Here is an 18,714-nt window from a genome sequence, read left to right on the forward strand (position 1 = left end):
CATCAGACGGAAGATCTTCCTTTCTGTCTCTCCTCCTCTTCGTATATCTGCCTTTCCAATAAAAATAAATAAATCTGTAAAAAAAAAAAAAGATTTATTTTTTAACAGAAAGGTAGATATACAGAGAGAAGGAGATACAGAGGGAAAGATCCTCTGTCTGCTGTTTTGCTCACTAAGTGGCTGCAACAGCCAGAGCTGAGCTGATCAGAAGTCAGGAGCCAGGAGCTTCTTACACCAAATACTAACTTGTAAAAAGTTTCCTTCCTGAGCCCAGTGCAATAGCCTAGTTACTAAATTCTCACCTTGCATGTGCCAGGATCCCATGTGGGTACCAGTTCTTGTCCCAGCTGTACCACTTCCCATCCAGTTCCTTGCTTGTGGCCTGGGAAAGCAGAGGAGGATGGCCCAGTGCCTTGGGAACCTGTACGCATGTGGGGGCCCTGGAAGAAGCTCCTGGATCCTGGCTTCAGATTGGCTTAGCTCTGTCTGGCCTTTTTGGGGAGTGAATCAGCAGATAGAAAATCTTTATTTCTGCATCTCCTTCTCTCTGTGTATCTGCCTTTCCAATAAAAATGCATTTTTTTTTAGAAGTTGGTATTTACTTATTTTTATTGGAGAGGCAGAGTCTCTCTCCCTCTCTCTCTCTCTCTCTCTCTCTCTCTCTCTCTCTCTCTCTCTCTCTCTCTCTTCCATCTGCTGGTTCACTTTCCAAATACATCAACCAGGGTTGGGGAGACCAGGTCAGAGCCAGAAGCCTGCAGATCCATTCAGGTCTCCCCTGTGGGTGATGGAGACCCAAGCACTGAACCATTACTTGCTGCTGTCACAGGTACCTTTGCAAGGAAGCAGAATCAGAAGCAAGTGGGGACTCCAACTCAGGTATTATGATATGGGATGTGGGCAGCCCAGTCAGCAGCCTAACCTGCATCCAAACGTTTGCCCCAGAGCTGGGTCCTTAAAGTGCGTCTGTCATCACTTTGAACACCCTCTTCATTCTACCACTGTTGTGGAGAATTCTGAGAAGGTTCCAGAACAATTTCTGCCCTCACACCTTGCTTTCTTAATAGAGCTCATCCTTTTGTGTCTGGGGAGACCCCCTCAGGAGCCAACCCACTTTCCCTCCTCTGGCCCCAGCGCCCAGCAAAGGAGGTGTGCACAGTGACCAGGCTGAGGAGGGGGCATGTGGCAGGTAGGTGTGTGTGGGAGGAGGGCATCTTTCATGGCCCAGGCAGTACTGAGTTTCCAAAGGTCACAGAGCCCTGGCCAGGATCCCAGTTGGCAGCATGCTCTGCCTTGGCTGGCTGGGTACCGTATTCTTTGCTGATACCAGACCTGACATGGTTCCTTCCATGTGGCCGTGGACTCCTGCAGGCCTCCTTAGCTGTGGTGCCCAGGAAGGAGGTGCTGGCTCTGGGCAGGACTCTACAGCCCCTGTAAGTCCTTGAAAGCACCCATTCGTACACCCACAGCTCATGTCTCAGTCCTGCCCTGTCACCCTGAGTGGCCTAGAGTAGGTTAACCCCTCTTCTTACTCTTGCCAAGACCTTATCCCGGCTGCATCCCTGCCAGTCCCATCAACATGATGAGCTGTGCCTTGTGGCCCCTAGGGGCTCAGCCTTCGGTTCCTCCTGACCTGTGGCCTCCAGGTTCCTCTCGCCTTGATGTGAGTCTCAGGTACCCTGTAGCTGGTGTGACCCACAAGGGCAAGGAGGCCCTAGACAGGTTCCCTGGCAACTAGGAAGAGCACAAATGTTTTACTGTGCAGTGAATACTGGATGAGAATGCTGCTTGATCCTTGGATGCTGAAGGGCAGGGAGAATGACCCATAGCTAAGAATTTTTGAATTATTTTGAGATGGTTGAGAACAAAATTTAAAGAAAATAGAATTTATTTTTGACTCTTAAGAGATCCAATGAAGTTCACATATTTGTGTCTATAAGCACCCCCTATGGTCACTGGCACCCTCATGCATTGTGTTAAGAGTTGCCTGGCTGTGCAGCCCCCAGAACCTCCACTGTCCGTGGCCTGGCCTTGATGGAGGTCTGCCTTGCTAGGGGTCACTGTGTTGCTCTCTAGGCATGATATAAAGCTGACCTGGGATCTTAGCTTAAAATACTTCCTGTCTTCTCCTGTAAAATGAAGTGCTATTTTCTGATTACATTATATATTATATATATATAATACATTATACATTATATATATTATATTACATATTCACTGTGGGATATTACAGGATGCAGATGTGAAAAAAGAAGACATTAAAATCACTCCTAATTGTACTGGTTACTGGCAGGATGGGCAGGGAGGGACATTTTGGCTTAGCTCCTGCTATATGATTATCTGCGTGTGTGTATGTACGCCATGTATTTCTGTCTTGCACGCAAGTTGGATTTGCCTTCCATCTTCACTGAAATCTGTGTCTCAGACAGGGCTTTTGAGGAGCAGGGAGACACAGGCTTGGTGGGGCCAGAGCTGCAGCTCCAGGAGTCAACGCATGGTTTCCTGCATGGAACAGGATGAGGTCACCCAGGAGGGGTGCCTGGAGGGAAAGAGCAGGTAGACCCAGTCCAGGGACAGGAGGAAATGAGTCCTCAGGCCATGGGATGAGACTTGGAAGGCAATGACCATGGAGGTGGAAAGGGTGGGACACAGGGTACAGAGCCCAGGATAGAGCCTGGCACAGAGCAGGTGCTTGTGAAATGAGCAAGTGATCAGAAGAAACCAGTGCCTTCCTCTCTAAAGCTTGAGTTCTGCTTAGTAAGTGACACTGACCAGGGCCAATTAGAGGGCAGTTGAACAGCTATGAGAGGTCCAGAGGTTCCCCCAGAGAAGCAGGAAGGCCGTCCAGGCCAGAGTGGCTGCCTAGGCCCCAGCAGGTGGGAGGAAGGCTGGGGAATGTGAGGAGGCAGAAGAGGGGGCATAGGGGTCAGGGCCTAGGCAGAGGAGCCCCATAGCGTTGTCTGGAGGTGAGTGAAGCTGCTCTGTTAGACTGGTGACTCAGACTGGAACAAGGAAAGTTGCAGAAGCTTGGCCAGAGCGCCTGTTGGGCTGTGGGTCTGGGAGAGTGGGGCCAGACTGGAGGGGTTGTATATAAATAGGATGTGGCTGTGGAGATGCTGGGAAGCCCTCTCCAACCCCAGACACAGAGCTCCCCAGGGACACCAGGACTGAAATGCCTGGTGGCTAAACTTGGGCATGGAGAGCAAATCAGGGAGAAGTTGTGATCCCAGAATGCTGCATTGCTTTCCTGCAGGCCAGAAAGGGCCAGGAGAGGGTGGGGAGTATGATTCTCCATCCCCTCCCCCCCGCCCCACATGCCCTCACTTCCTGTATTTGTAGCATCTAGCTGACAGGGAACGCTGCGTGCCCAACAGCATTGGGCATTTGGATGACCTGGGGGAGGTGGGCGAGGGCACTTCCTGGAGGGTCTGCAGAGTGTGTGGCTGTAAGGGGTAGAGAGATGGGGCAGGCATCTGCATAGAGGCCTGTGGCCTGGATCTGGGTGCCTGTGTTCAATGTTGGCCTCCAGCTCCTTACTCCCACTTCCTGCCAGTACACTCCTGGGAGCCAGCAGTGATGGCTCCTGTAGTTGGATCTGAAACCCACGCAGGAAACATCTTGTCCAGCCCTGGATGTTGCAGCATTTGGGGCATGAACCTGGGGATGGTAGTTTTAGTCCCTGTCTTTCTCTAAATCTCAAATAAATGCACAAATAGTTTTTGCAATATTGCTTTGGGTTAAAGACATTAAAAACAAAAAGGAGCTGGAAGAGTCCTTCTGTGGGAGAGGCTGGTTGGCCTTGTCTGGGGAGCTGGCAGCTGCACCTGTCGTGGTCCCTGGCTCTTGCCTGTGGTCCAGGATGCTGTGGTTGCCTTGTCCCATCTCAGAGCAGCCTTTGCTGGGCCCTCCAAAAGGTCAGCAAGAGCACACAAGGAGATGCATATGTGCCTCTGAGAGTAGCTCTGGGGACACCAGTGCCAGCAATGAGCCAGTCTACACAGGGGCTGGGAGGGGAGGTGGGTAAGGGCTGATGGTGGCCACCTCTAGGAGCTGAGCCCGAAGGGGTGGGGGAGGTGCTGGGAGGCTCCAAAGAGAGTGATGGGATCTTATCCCTTCCCTACAAGTGCGGAGGGCTCTACCTGGGCCCTGTTGGTGGAAGTTGGCACCTGGCCATTTGCATCCCAGCTTGCCCTGGCTATGCTTGACACCTGCAGTCCAGACATCGCAGGCCTCCCCTGAGGTCTTGCTGTTGTGTGATCCCAGCCCTGACGTCATACAAGCTAGGTTTCTACTGAGGCATGCTTGCAGCTTTCATTTATCCATTGCCTGGGCATTTGGGGGCTCACTTGGTCCTGCCTAGCCATGGGCCAGAGCAGCCTGCCTCTAGGGGAAAAAATGAGGACCAGTTAGGTTTAGAGGGGCTTTGCCCTAAAGCCAGCAGAGGGGATTGCGGCAGAGGGAGTCTCACCAGGCTGGGAATGGCAGTATCAGGCTTAAAGACATGCAAGGGTGTCCAGGAAGAAGTCACACTTGAGCTGGGAGGATCTAGTCCCACCCATCTGGGGCATCAATTCCTGTGACCCCATTCCCTATAAGATTCAAGAAGAGGACAGACATCCCAGGAGACCAGGACTAGGGAACCAGGCAGAGAGAGGGCCAGGCTGGCCTACCCAGCTGAGCACGACATGCATGACGTTCAACCCCTAAGACTGGGATTGGCCTAAGGAGGAGGAGAACCACACCAGAGACCCCCGCCTTCCTGGCCGTGGAAGGAAGGCTGCTGACAGGCACTGCACAGGTTGTGTCCAGAGCTTCAAGTGACACAGATTTGGCCTCGGAGTTGAGGGATCCAGGAGTTGTGGGGCTGTGGCACGGAGAAGGTGGTGCTGTGAGCTCACAAGGCCTTGTCCTTGTTCATTTTGCAGCAGGTCCTGTACACAGCATGAGGTCACCAGCGAGACACACACGCAGGTGGCCCTGGAAGTGCATTGCTGCCCAATGACCTGACCAGTGTGCGCTGCCAGCCACTGTGGCAGCAGTGAAGGGGGGCGATGGGGAGGGGAGCAGGTGTGGCCATGCCTGGCTTCCCAGGGGAAGTGGCTGACACTTGGGTTGACTTGGGAGTGGTATCACCTGGGAAAAAATTGAGGAAGGACAGCTTGGGATACAGGAACAGCAAGTGCAGAGTCGCATGTGGGCTTGGCTTGTTCTGGGAGTGTCCCGTTCAGTCCATAAAGCCAGACCCTGTCAGAAGAGGGTCGGGAGCGTGACAGCCAGGACTTGGGGGTGGGGGGTGTTGAGGATTCAAAGAGGGGAGAATACACACATTTTCCTGATGGCAAGGCTTACTGTGGAGACTTGATTGATGGATTTTTTAAAAAGATTTATTTATTTTTATTGCTAAGTCAGATATACAGAGAGGAGGAGAGACAAAGAGGAAGATCTTCCATCCGTTGATTCATTTGCCAAGTGGCCACAACGACTGGAGCTGAGCCAATCTGAAACCAGGAGCCCGGAGCCTCTTTTGGGTCTCCCATACAGGTGCAGGGTCCCAAGGCTTTGGACCTTTCTTGACTGCTTTCCCAGGCCACATGCAGGGAGCTGGATGAGAAGTGGAGCTGCCAGAGTTAGAACAGGTGCCCATATGGGATTCTGGTGTGTGCAAGGCAAGGACTTCAACCACTAGGCTACTGTGCCAGGCCTTGATTGATTGATTGATTTTTAGATTTACTTATTTGGAAGGCAGAGGGAAAGCAAGAGAGAGACAGAAATGCCCACAGCAGTCAGGGCTGAGCCAGACTGAATCCAGCAGCTTGCAACTCAGTCCGTGTCTTCCACATGATACTAGGAAGATTCAGCTACTTGCTGCCCACTCTGGAGTACATATTAACAGGAAACTGAATCAGAAACAGAGCATCCAGGGCCCAGACCCAGGCCCTGCTCTGTGGGATGTCCTAACCGCCAGACCAATCCTTCACATGGTTTTGAACAGGGGAGTGATGTCATCAGAAAGCAACTGAGGCAATTGAGTTGAAGCGTAGATGTTCTGTCCACTTAGCAGACAACAAGACTGAGGTCTCGGTCACAGTGCTGGTGAGTAGGTCTCTCAGGACATCAGATGGTAGAGAATTGCAGAGAGCAAGGCTGGGTATCATCACGTTGCAGAGGGAAGAGCACCAGGGGTAACCCTGAGCCCCAGACCAGGCTTGCTGGGGGCCTGCCCAGGTCGGTTCCCTGCCTGCTTCCTGCATTCCATGCAAGCGATGTGTGCTCTGAACCGAGCAGCATGGTCACTCCGCAGAGCTTCATCTGCTGCTTGTAGCTGGAGCTCTGCAGGCCACTCCTGTGCTCCTCAGCCCTGGCCAACGGCCCCCTGCTGCCAAAGGTCCCCCTACTGCTGCACAGCCAAAGTCCCCAGGGGGGCTCCAGGCTTCTGCTACTACTGTACTGCTGCTGAATCAGCTGCCGCCGGGAAGGGGGTGACCGGCTGCGTGGAGGTTTGTTCTAGGCCCTGCACACGACAGCCCCCAGCTGCGCAGAGCAGCCTCAGCTGGAGGATATAGGAAGCGATGCTATCTGCAGCTCGCAGCAGCCCCAGGCCTGGCCTCTGTGGGAGGAGGGAGTGGCTCTGACGTCCCCAGCTTGGCTGGTGACATCGGTGGACTTGGTCAGCCAGGGCCTCTTTAAATTCCTCTCCAGGCTGATGGACGCTGTGGGGGTGGGGAGCAGGAGGCAGAGGAGCACTCTGAGAACCCTGGCTGGCAAGCAGCCTCAGGCACCACAGTACTGACCCTCCTGGCTTCAGAAAATGGATGTTTCCAAGTTTTCTCTCACTCATGCTGTGCCCTTGGGCCGATGGAGACTGAGGTTGACAAGCAGCCGGGAGCCCCGGGAAAGGATCTGATATGTGCCTTGGACCCAGGGCTGTGCCACGTGTCTCTGGGAAACAGACATGTACCCGCTGTAGCCACCTGCCTGTTCTAAGCACAGAGACCATGGCATCCTGGATGGGAAAAGCAGAGGGGGCAGCAGGTGGTCCTGGGTGGTCGTGGGAACCCATGAGACCTGAACGGCCTGGTGCAGTGGAGTGTGGGCAGGGGGAGGGAAGGGACTGGTCTGGCTTTGTCCCTGGGAGGCCAGTGTCCCTGCACAGCCTAAGGGGACCCTACCTTCCTAGCCTTCCCTAGCCCGATGCTGCCAACTGTTTCCTGCCCCTTCCGTCTCATGTCTCAAAAGTGTCATCCAGACCAGGGCTCAGAGGGAATATGACCACATCTATTTGGGTTCTTTCCGGCACTTTCTTGGCTTGGGAGCAGAGAGCTGATCTCTCTGCGCTTTCGGGCTGGGTCTGTGCCCAGGGTGTGGACTCCTATGGGGTCCCAAGTCTGGAGCTGCCCCAGGTCTAGCGCTGCTCATTCCACCCCCAGAATTCCTCTGACCGTTTCAGGACCCCAGGGGGCTACCCCCAAGGCCCTCACTGTCCTGCTCAGCCCTTCTCCTCCACTTGCATTCCTCTCCAAGGCAGTCTCCAGACAAATCCAGCCCCTAGTCCCCAGCCCCACTGTCTCACCTCCTCTCTGCTGTGCATTTCCCTGCTCCTGCCCATAGTACAGCAGCCCTTCCAACCGGATTGATCACATGCATGCCACTCCTGTGTCCAAACCCTCCCCCGCCCTGTGAGGCCCAACACAGCCTGCTTGACATAACCCCCTGCTCCTTGCTCCCCTGGCCTGCTCCCCAGCCCCTCCCTGCAAGTCCCAGAACATCTAGACTCCTTGTGCCCCAGGACCTTTGCACTTGCTGTACTTGCTGACTCACCCGCCCCCATAAGCCATGGGACAGGTCCCCCTCTCCCTGTGTCTGTGCTGACTTTTCCCTGGGGTGTCACCTTTTCAGGGAGGCCCTTCTATCCCCTCTGACTGGCAGCACTCCCCACCTCAGTTCCTTTTTTCCTGTTTCATTTCATATGGGTGCTTGTCACCATATGCCACCCTGTGTGCTTTGTTTGTTTATGGTCAGGGTGGGGCGGGGAGGGGGTGGCTGTTGTTTCTGTTGGAGAATTCCGGTTGCCTTTTGCTGTGGAGTTCTAGAGCCTCCAGCTCCTCCCCGCACAGCAGGTGCCTGCGTGAGTGAGCAGTAAGGCTGCCAGGACTTGGTTCACATAGCCTGCTCGTGGGTGCATCTGGCTCTTGAAGCCAGAATGGGAGTGGGTGAAGGCTTGAAGGAACAGCAGAGTCTAGGTAACCATGGGGAGGGGACAGGGCTAGAGGACACTTTCCTCACTAGGAAGAGAAGGGCGCTAAGGGGCTGCGCCTCTGGCAGTCCCCTGAAAGTTTGCACAGGGTTTGGAGTGAGCCCGTGCCCTGCCAGGAGCAAGTGCAAGAGGCTCATCCAGCACACACTGGGCTCTGCCCCTTCTGGCTGAGGGCACAGTGGCCTCTGGCAAGTGCCCACTATGCCCACAACCTGGCTCCTACTTCCTCCTCCTGTGTCACTGGCTGAGCAGGCACCAGCAGGAAGTTCTGGGCCAACAAGTGTGTGCCAAGGAGGAAGTGACAGGAGGAGGCTGAGTGCAGGCCCCTTCTTTGGGCAGGGGGGGTCAGCTGGGGTCGGCCTGTCCCCCCACCCCGCGGCACCTAGGGGTCCCTCCTCCTGTGGCCATCCCTTCGCTCAGCTCTGCCCAGCAGGCACCCCTGCAGGCCCATTACTCTTCCCCTGGCACCAGTTGTACGGGGATAGTCCCAGATGGCTCCCTGACCCGGAGACAAAGGCCACCCTGTGCCCAGCCCTGGGCTGGGTCACACTGAGCCTTCTGTTTCCAGGCAGGGGTGAGGGGCAGACAGCACCAAGGTGACAGGCCTTTTTCCTGTCTCCCTCCCTACCCCGGACCCCTGCCTCCCCGGGTCTGAGGAGCTGGCTCTCCCAAGAGAAGGCGACAGAGACGTGTCTAGCGCTCAGAAACAGCACACCATTCACCGCCCATCTGCCCCCTCACATCCAAGACCCTGCAGGGTTCAATGCCCTGATTGTGCATGGCAGAAAGAGGCGTCCACCCTTTGGTCACCACCCCCACTGCTTGCTCCCCTGTCACCATGTGGAAGTCCATCCCTACATCTGACCTTCATCCCTCTTACCGTGGCCACTCCCCCTGGGCATCTTCTCCAGCAGCAGCAGAACAGCTGGTCCCCATCCCCACATCGTGGCCCCACATTCCTGCCCGCAGTTTTACCTTCCTGCTGGCTTGCTGGCCCCCCCTCCATCCCAGCCCAGATGTGAGCTCGTTGTGGCTCCTTGCTCCTAACTGAACCCTGGTGAGAACAGGTTGCCCTACAGGGCTGGCTCCCCCTAGATTGCAGAAACTGGCATCTCCGTCCCAGAAGCCTTTTAGGAACTGACCTTCCCTTTGCTGCGCCATGCACACACATTGAGAGCAAGGGAGTGAGATTAATGGAAATTCCTGGTAGATTGCTGAGCCACAAACTTGTTGTGCTACACCAGAAATCCTAGGCAGAAAGATGGCTTTAGAAAGGGCTGTGGCTGGTCTTTCCTGGCACAGCTCGGGCCTCAGGCAGCCAAGTGCCCACCTGCACCCGTGCCCCACTCCCCAGGATGGCCATGAGCAGACTTCAAGGGCTGCGTGGCCCGATGGTGCTTGTTTTCAGGGCAGGGCCATTTCCAAGCCTGGTAGGGGGTCCCCTGCACTACCTGGCAAACTCTCCCCCTTCCCCTGGCCCTTAGGACTCGCTGCCTCAGCCCAGTAGAATCACCTAGAGGCCTGGGCAGTTACTCTCCCTACTCAGGCCCCCTACTCGGGTGTCACATTGGATAGTGTGGTCGTCACATAAGGCGTGTCTGGGTCCTCTCATCCTTGGAACTCATGCCATCCTGCCCATGGCCGTGACCTCTTTCTAAGGGTCTCCTCAGGCTGGATGCTACTTCCAAAATGGAAGGCTGGCGGTTGCACAACCCACTTCCCTCAAAGCATCCAGTCAGAGATGCCAGCAGGTGGCAGGCCCAATGCAGCGCACAGAGCCACAGAGGTGGCTGGTCGGGGTGAAAGGGCCAATTGGGCCTTGCCAGGGAGGCTGACAAAGCCTTTGGGCCACCTTTGCAGCAAAGGCGTTATCATCAGCCCCGGGGGTGGGGGACTGAGAACAGGGACTTCAGTTTATGCAGTACAGAAGCTCTGTGCCCAACACAGTGACCACTTGGGCGGTGGGGGGCGGTGGGGGGCGGTGAGGCTACAGAGCCCAGACCTCTCCACCTGCCAGGAGGGCCTCCCAGGCCTTGGGGTTCAGTAGAAAACTGGGGGCCACGGCCGAGCTGTGCTCAGGGGCAGCCAGGCCAGAGGAGACGCCAGGGATAGGACCTGTTCCTGTCTGGCTGAGGAGAGGACAAGCTCATTAAGCAGAACAAACATGTTACTGACCCATAATCCCTTAAACCTGGAGCATTCAGGAGGGGCCTAGTTGCCTTGGCAACCATGGACCAGCTGGGTGGCTGGGCCAGGAGTGTCCTCCAGGCGTGGGTTGTGCCTTGTACGTGGGTGAAAGCTGGGAGGACTGCGGGCAGGTACCCTCACTGCTGCCCACTGGTCCTAGCAGTCTGCCAGGCCTCATGTGGGGCTCTTGGCCCCAGCCCCTCTGCAGCTGAGGGCCACCTGGGCAGGATGAAGGGCAGCTGCACCCAGCTTTGGAGACCCCAGAGAGGAACGGAGCAGGATAGCGGAGGAAGAGGAGGAGGCTGTGGGAAGCAGCCACTGCATAGGATCCCTGTGGGTGGCCAGCGGCGATGGGGGAAGCAGAGAAGCTCGCTGCCCCCCACTGTGTCTCCTGCAGAAGCCACCCAGCCTGCCGTGGGGAGGAGAGGGGAGGAGCCAGCAGGCTGCAGGCCCCTGCCCCTGGGGACAGATGTTTCCTGTAAATTCCATCCATCCCCTGAGGCTTGGAGGAGAGGGCTGAGCCCTCCACGGACCGGCACATGCCCCTCCCTCTGCATGACCCCTGGGAACCTAGGACAGCCAAGAGCAGGGGACCTTCTGGTGTCGGAATATGGGAGAAACAGGATTTGGATCGGACCACATCTGGGCCTTGGTCAGGAGGGCTCCCTGGCTCTTGCACTGCAGCTGCCACACACAGATGGTGAAGAGCTGCCAGCCCCTAGGCCCCTGCTACCCCTGCAGCTAGCCGAGGAGGGGGCCCCCAAGTATTCCCTGCTCATCACGCCTATGGTCATCGTCAGTGCACCATGGGCTCCTGGACCCAGCTGACAGACAGCTCCCTGGGGCAGGGAATTCTGAGGACAGGGGCAGAGAGAGCTTGACCTAAGGTGGAGACACAGCCCTACTTCTGGGCCTGTGGGGCAACAGAGCCCCACGGCAGACCACAGCCCAAATCCACAATGGGTGTAGTAGATCTGGGTACCCTGCTGCTTCCTCGCCCCAGGACCATGAACAAGATGAAGAACTTTAAGCGCCGGTTCTCCCTGTCTGTGCCCCGCACTGAGACCATTGAAGAGTCACTGGCTGAGTTCACGGAGCAGCTCACCCAGCTGCACAACCGACGGAATGAGGGTGAGGGCCCAGCCAACACCCTCTCCACCGCCCTGGGGATTGGGGCAGGGGTTGGGGTTGGACGGAGCCCCCTCGAGAGCTGCTGATGCCTGGCCACTTTCAGACCTGCAACTCAATCCCCTCGGTGGAGACCCCCAACCGGAGCCCAGTGCCCTGTCCCCCACAGACAGCGGGGAGGAGCTGGGGCGCCCATCCCCTGGCATGCAGTACCGCCAGCCCCAGAGCCAGCGCCGCTTCTCCATGGAGGTGAGCGGGGCCCAGAGAGGGTGCAGAGCCTCCAGAGAGCACACAGCAGCCCCTGGGGGAGGAGTGGGAAAGTCCCAGAGCACCGCCCCCCCCCACCCAGGCCACCGTGCAGCAGCTGGGAGCTAGCCGGACACTTGACCTTTTCCAGGGAAAGCTGGGCCCAGAGGCAGGGACGACAGCTGTACAGCCCTGGCTACCCTGTGGCCAATACTGGGGTCCCCATCTCAGCCGGGTCTCCCCCTAGGATATCAGCAAGAGGCTCTCGCTGCCCATGGATATCCGCCTGCCCCAAGAATTCCTGCAGAAGCTACAGCTAGAGAACCCATACCTGCCCAAGCCGATCAGCCGCATGTCCCGCCGCGCCTCACTGGTGAGTCCAGAGGGTCAGAGGTCACAGGGTAGGACATCCTCTCCCCAGCATTGGTTTTAGCACTCTGGGTCTTTCCTGTCCTGGTCTTGCCTTGAGACCCTGGGTGATTTGCAGGGAGATAACTGGGGCTCTGGCGCCACCTGCTGGCTTAGTGGATTTTACTAGCTCATCCTCCAGGATCAACCCGTTTCCTGTCTGAACACCAGCCCCCCACTGTCTCCCAGGGTCTTTACCGGCTGGTACCAACAAAGTAGCTGACATGGGCCTCCAAGTCCTGGGCTGTCTATCAAATTTTCCTGCAAAACCAGGTTCTAGGCTCTACCCTACGTACCTAAGGTTAGCCTCCGAGGGAGGGTGACCTACAAACTATCTAAACTAAGAGTCCGGTGCACTGAGCTAGAAGAAGGACACACAGCTGAGAGGGGCTGTTGGGGAAAAGGTTCTGAACAGGACACTTGAGGAAGATGGAGAGAGAGACAGTGCCTGCCCTGGAGGAGCCCATGGCCTGAGCAAGGCAGAGAGGGGTAGGTAGCCCAGGGGTACAACGGGCCCAAGTGCTCAATAGGTCCAGGTATGCAGAGGCACAGGTATACAACAGGCCCAGATGTGCAAGGCCAGGTATACAATTGGTCCAGGTGTGCAAGGCCCAGGCTGCAGAAGCCTGGGTGTGCAGAGACCCAGATGTGGAATATCCCTAGGTGTACAACAGGTCCAGGTATGCAGCAGGTCCAGGTGTGCAAGGCCCAGGTGTGCAAGGCCCAGGTATACAACAGGCCAGGTTTGTAGCACTGAGCTCCACACCTCACTCTCCTGAGTGCCCCTTCATCCATGACAGAAACAAAGGGGAAAGGAGACGAGCAATGATTTGGGGTTGCTCTCACCCAGCCTCAATTGTTTCATCTCTGTAATGGGGGCTCTCAGAAGCTGGGCATGGGAAAGGGATGGTGGTGTGGGGGCAGAGTTGGGGGAGGCTGCTGAGACCTCCAGGCTCACGGCACCCCGGGTTCTCTCCCTCTCAGTCAGACATCGGCTTTGGGAAACTGGAAACCTACGTGAAACTGGACAAGCTTGGGGAGGTAGGAGACTGGGTCCTCAGGCACTGTGGGTCCCCTCCCTGGTCAGCACTGCATGACCCCTGCCCAGGAGAATTGCCAGCAGGTCGGCCATGCAGCCTGGTCCAGCCTCAGGTGGTGTTCAGGGGCTCTTGGGTCCTGACCCAGAGTGTGAGGATGGTGTAGCCCGTAGGACCCTGGGAAGAAGCCAGGCTGGTCTTCTCTGGCCTGGGTTCAAATCCTGCTTGCTGCATTCCCTGGCTCTGTGACCTTGGGCTTGTTACATAACCCTTCTGGGTGCCTCGATTTCTGCCTTGGTAAAATGGGGCAGGCAGTTGCCCTACTCTTAGGATCATGGTAAGGGCTGTGTGGGCGGCTGTATAAGCGTGTGTGCCCTTGAACAACACTAGTCCATTGAGCTGCCCCCAAGGTCCCTGTGTTGACAGCCTAGGGCCAGCCCTTATGTACAGAGAGGAGCCCCCAGCCTGTCCCTCAGTGGGCTGCCATAGGAGTCCTGTTTGCAGGTATGACAATTTGGTGGCACACAGGGGCCCCAGTAGTGCAGAGCCTGGTAGGTGGAGGAGGAAATGGCCTCTGGAGGAAGAGGAGCTGGGCACTCAGGTCCGAGGGCAGGCTCTGGACGTAGGCAAGTTAGCTGGGCCTCACTGACCGGCTGCTGGATCTCACTGCAGGGCACCTATGCCACGGTCTTCAAAGGGCGCAGCAAACTCACGCAGAACCTGGTGGCCCTAAAGGAGATCAGGCTGGAACATGAGGAGGGCGCACCTTGCACAGCCATCCGCGAGGGTACTGTATCCCTGCCTCCCGCCCTCCCCACGGGGCTGCTGGGAGAATAGGCCTAGGGACATTGGGGAAGCAGCAGTATGGGCGCCTGTGATCCCTAAGGACCTAGGTGAGTCTGTTTCCCATCTCCAGTGTCACTCCTCAAGGACCTGAAGCATGCCAACATTGTCACCTTACATGACCTCATCCACACGGACCGCTCCCTCACATTGGTCTTTGAGTACCTGGTGAGTGGGGTGGGGGCTAGCATGGTGGGCTGGGCTAGACTGGGCTGGGCTAGGATAGATTGGGGCTGGTGTGATGGGCTGGGCTGGTATAGTGGGTTGGGCTGGGGTGTGGTGGCATGCAGGAACTAGGTTGGTTCCAGAACCAGGTTCTCAGATGCTTCCATGCTGGAGTGGGCCCAGGCAGGGCTCGGTTCCGGGGCAGTCCCATGGTGGGGGTGGGCTGAGGCCCTGTGCTGGGAGGGGCCACTTCCTGGGTCCAGGCTTCTGACCAGGGACAAGCTAGGGGCTGTGTGTTCCAGGACAGTGACCTGAAGCAATATTTGGACCACTGCGGGAACCTCATGAGCATGCACAATGTCAAGGTGAGAACCCCCAGGCTGGGATCCCCTGCCTACCTTGGCCTGCATCGGCTGCAGAGCCCAGCATGGAAGCCAGGCTGAGAGCCCTGCTCTGTGTCAAGAACCTCACTGAGCATGTCTCTCAGGAATACAGATAGCCCTGCTCTCCCGCTGGCTGTGGGTGGAGCATATCCCCTCCCCAAGCTTGAGCACACACACCACCTCTTGTGTGTGCCTGGGTTTCCCTGCAGGGACTTCTCCAGGACTTGGTGGGCCTCCTCTGTCCAGTCTGGGGGCAGAGGCTCAGGGTCTTCCCGATGGGCCCACCTGGTCCTTTCCACTTCACCTCCGCTCTCCCCCAGATCTTCATGTTCCAGCTGCTCCGGGGTCTGGCCTACTGCCACCGCCGCAAGATCCTGCACCGGGACCTCAAGCCTCAGAACCTGCTCATCAACGACAGGGGCGAGCTGAAGCTGGCTGACTTCGGTGAGGCCAGGGCAGGAGAGGAGGAGCTGGGGGCATGGGCACTCTGCAGCTGACTACCGCACCTGTGGGTGGGGGTCCTGTGATGCACGGATCTGTCCCTAGGACTGGCCCGGGCAAAGTCGGTGCCCACCAAGACCTATTCCAACGAGGTGGTCACCTTGTGGTACAGACCCCCTGATGTGCTGCTGGGCTCCACGCAGTACTCCACCCCCATCGACATGTGGTGAGTGAACCTCCGGCTAGGGAAGTTCCCAGGCCACAGAGACCTGCAGAACTGTGGTGACAGAGGACAGCCGCCCCCTCTGAAGCTGCTCCTTGCTTCCCCTAGGGGCGTGGGCTGCATTCACTATGAGATGGCCACCGGGAGGCCCCTCTTTCCTGGCTCCACTGTGAAGGAGGAGTTACATCTCATCTTCCGCCTCCTCGGTCAGTTTCCAGCCGCGCCTTCCTCCCTCATGCCTGCAGGGGGCGTCCGAACTCTATCTAGCCCGTGTTCCCAACTGCTGCCCTGGTTCCTCTGCACCCATTGCACCTGGGTCTTGGCCACACACACACCCTCCCACCTCCCTCTCCTCTCCCCCAGGGACCCCTACAGAAGAGACCTGGCCCGGGGTGACGGCTCTGTCCGAGTTCCAAGCCTACAGTTTCCCCCGATACCTCCCTCAGCCGCTGCTCAGCCATGCTCCCAGGTAATGGCCCCTGCCTTCCCGCAGCCCCTACGTGGGGCCACGCCCCCTCTTCCCGGGCCTGTGTCAGCTCTGCCTTCCTGCAGGTTGGATCCCGATGGCATCAGCTTCCTGAGCAGCTTCCTCCTGGTGAGTGTGCCAGCAGTCCCGCTGAATGGCTTGCTCACGGGTTCCCAGCTCATCCATCCCTGTCCCTGTCTCTTCAAGGCCCAGGGCTGCAAGCCATATGCAGCCTTGGACCCCCACCCCAAACCCCGACTCCCTCGCACCTGCTTGCTAGCATGGGCATAGAAATGCCTGTGCTCCTGTTTCTGTGATGGTAGAACAAAATGAATAATTCATGAGTTGCTCGTGGGGGGCTTTGAGCTCCTGGGCCGTAGAGGGGTGCCTATTGGAATGTCTCCCTCCACCTCCCTGGTGTTTGTGTCAGGAGCGGGGCTGCTGTAACTTTTGTGTCTCCATCCCTCATGTCCAAGCTCCAGGCTGTACTTGGGAGGCCCTGCCTGGCTGTGGGTCAAGTGAGGGCTGTACTCAGTCACTTCCCAGGGTGATTTAACTTAGTGTGGAAGTTGCCCTACCTAGGGGGACCCTGCGGCTTCCTGGCTGGGCACCCCCCAACGACCATAGCCTGATCTTGCTTTTCAGTATGAATCCAAGAGTCGCCTGTCGGCGGAAGCTGCCCTGAGGCACCCCTACTTCCGGTCTCTGGGAGAGCGCGTGCACCAGCTGGAGGACAGTGAGCATCTGAGGGCGTGGCCACCCCATGGTCAAGGCCAAGGAGATGGAGCAGTGGGCACTACGGGGATAGTGGGAAGGGGAGGCCTGTGGTTTCTCTCCTGGGTCCCTGCTGGGGGCTGGAGGCCAAGATGGGTGGTCAAGGAGCCAGTCCCACCCACTCCAAGCCTTGTCTCCTCTCACCCAGCTGCCTCCATCTTCTCACTGAGGGAAATCCAGCTCCAGAAAGACCCCGGTTACCGCAGCCTGGCCTTCCAGGCACCAGGTAGGGCCTGTGTGCCTCCCCTTGTTAGGGGGTCCCCAGGTGGTCCCAGGTCATCCTCCCCAGCAGGACTCACCCCAGGGAGCTGGCAAGGGGCGGGGCTGAGCCCTCCTGCCAGGCTCCCTCAGCCATTCCCTGGCAGCAGCCCTGGCCAAGGTACCTGCTCTCTGGGAATACTGAGCCCTTCCGGCAGTCTCCATTGGGTCAATTCTTTCCCTAGAAGGGCTGATGGCCTTGGGCATGACCAGGGATTTCCCTACCACCTGCTTTGCTCCTTAGAGCCTCCTGTGAAGCTGACACCTTAGTGTCCCTATTTCACAGGGAGTGACTTTGAGTCCTGAGTGGTGCTGTCATAATTTCATGATGGCCAAAATAGCAGGGGTGGGATTGGAACCCAGGCATCCACTTACACATACTCTCCGTGTGTCTGGGGGACCCCTGACCCTCCTGATGGAGGGCTTCTGAGCCCCCTGTTCTCATCCTTCCATCTCCCAGGACGAGGGAAGAACCGGCGGCAGAGCATCTTCTGAGCCAGACGCACCTGCTGCAGCCCCAAGGGAAAGGAGTCGCAGCTAGCACCAATGCAGACAGCATGAGGACTGAGGCTGACGGCCAGGCTGGAATCCTGCCCAGCAGCCCTGCTGGCCATGGCTGTTTCCCATCCCTGCTCCCACATGCCTCTGTCACCTGCCACCATGGGCTGGCCAAGGACCACTTCCCTGGGCGGAGCCCACAGGGTCTCAGAGACTCTCTCACCCCCGGGTGCTCGGGCACGGGAGAACCCAAGTCCTGAGAGGTGTCCCCAGGACAGTAGAAGGAAGCATCATCCCCACCTTCCTCCTCCCATTCTTCCCTGCTGGGTGCCCAGCTGCGCCCAGGGGTGTCCTGGTACTGCCAGTTGCACCTCCACCACCTCAGTCAGCCTTGCCCACTGCCTGTATCAGAATGGAGTTGCCTTAAATTGGCAGGTGGAACAGCCCCCACTGCCCTTGGAGCTGTGACTCAGCCCCTACCTGTCCCTTGCCTATCTTATCACCCATAAGCACCAAAAAACAGCCTGGGTCAGGGTCCTGGGGACGGCGCCAGATATGCATGGTCACCTTGACGCTGGTGACTGGTCAGCCCTGGCTCCTTGGGGCTGGCAAGGCCTCCCTTGTGCCCTTCTGCCTTGTCCTGCAGCTTTGCCCACCTGACCCCAGTCCCAGCTTCCCTGTGCACCTCTCCCTGGCCTGCCCAAAGGGTGGCCACAAACTGGAGGGGTGTGCATGCCCCAGACTGAGGTAGGGGACAGGGCTTGGAGCATGCGGGACCACTACCCTGAGAAGGCACCCCTCTTGCATTCCTACTCTAAATAGCAAAGGCCAAGGGGAGGCCAGGTCCTGCCCTTTCCCACCAGGCCCCTGCCCAGCCTGGCCAATCTCAGGCTACCCCCAGCTCTCACCCCTCCCCTTCCCCAGCATTGTACTGTGAACATCCTGGGACTCTGCACAAAGATAGATAATATATTTAATTCGCATAGTACAGAGATGAGCACTCTGCTGAAATGCTGCTGGATGCATGGATGTGCGGCCACACCCTTGTGCCTAGTGAGTGGGGGTGGGCTTACTGATGTCAACGAGTGAGTGTGTAAAGGAAGGCGAGAGCCAGCTTTGTGTGTATTTCTGAACCTGTGCTGGGCTCAGGAAGGAAAGGGGACCGAGCAGTGTCCCTACTGTACTCAGGCCAAGGTCAAACATGGTGAGGAGCACCAGCAGTGGCTGGGGGCAGGACGCTGAGGAGGCCTAGTCCCCAGAGACAATGCTCTTGAGGATACCAGGAATGCCAAAGGGAGCCCCAGTTAGGGATCTGGGGTCTGGCTGCTGTATTCGCAACGCAGAGCCAGAGGGAGGCTGGGAGGAAGGGTCGAGAGTGGGCAGACCCCAGGGTCAGCCAAGGC

At 57.5% G+C, this 18,714-nt stretch overlaps 1 protein-coding gene across 3 annotated transcripts; it reads left to right on the top strand.

Annotated features, from left to right (window-relative positions):
* The first annotated feature begins 11,448 nt into the window (after positions 1-11,448).
* On the top strand, positions 11,449-18,264 carry CDK18 (cyclin dependent kinase 18). 3 transcript variants are annotated; one of them, XM_040985271.1, is made up of 15 exons: positions 11,449-11,572; positions 11,676-11,881; positions 12,063-12,188; positions 13,208-13,264; positions 13,933-14,047; positions 14,177-14,271; positions 14,571-14,633; positions 14,972-15,095; positions 15,198-15,318; positions 15,424-15,521; positions 15,679-15,784; positions 15,868-15,910; positions 16,427-16,517; positions 16,704-16,781; positions 17,274-18,264. In XM_040985271.1, exons 1-15 carry the CDS (start codon positions 11,449-11,451, stop codon positions 17,306-17,308), a joined length of 1,482 nt encoding a protein of 493 aa, XP_040841205.1. In that variant the 3' UTR covers positions 17,309-18,264. The 3 variants fall into 3 exon arrangements, with proteins under 3 accessions (XP_040841205.1, XP_040841206.1, XP_040841207.1); XM_040985272.1 differs by having other exon boundaries at positions 11,676-11,818; XM_040985273.1 differs by having other exon boundaries at positions 11,739-11,818.
* Positions 18,265-18,714: the final 450 nt, after the last annotated feature.

This window comes from Ochotona curzoniae, unplaced genomic scaffold (genome assembly GCF_017591425.1).
Source record: "Ochotona curzoniae isolate NIBS_2020 unplaced genomic scaffold, NIBS_Ocur_1.0 contig_430, whole genome shotgun sequence".
NCBI lineage: Eukaryota > Metazoa > Chordata > Mammalia > Lagomorpha > Ochotonidae > Ochotona > Ochotona curzoniae.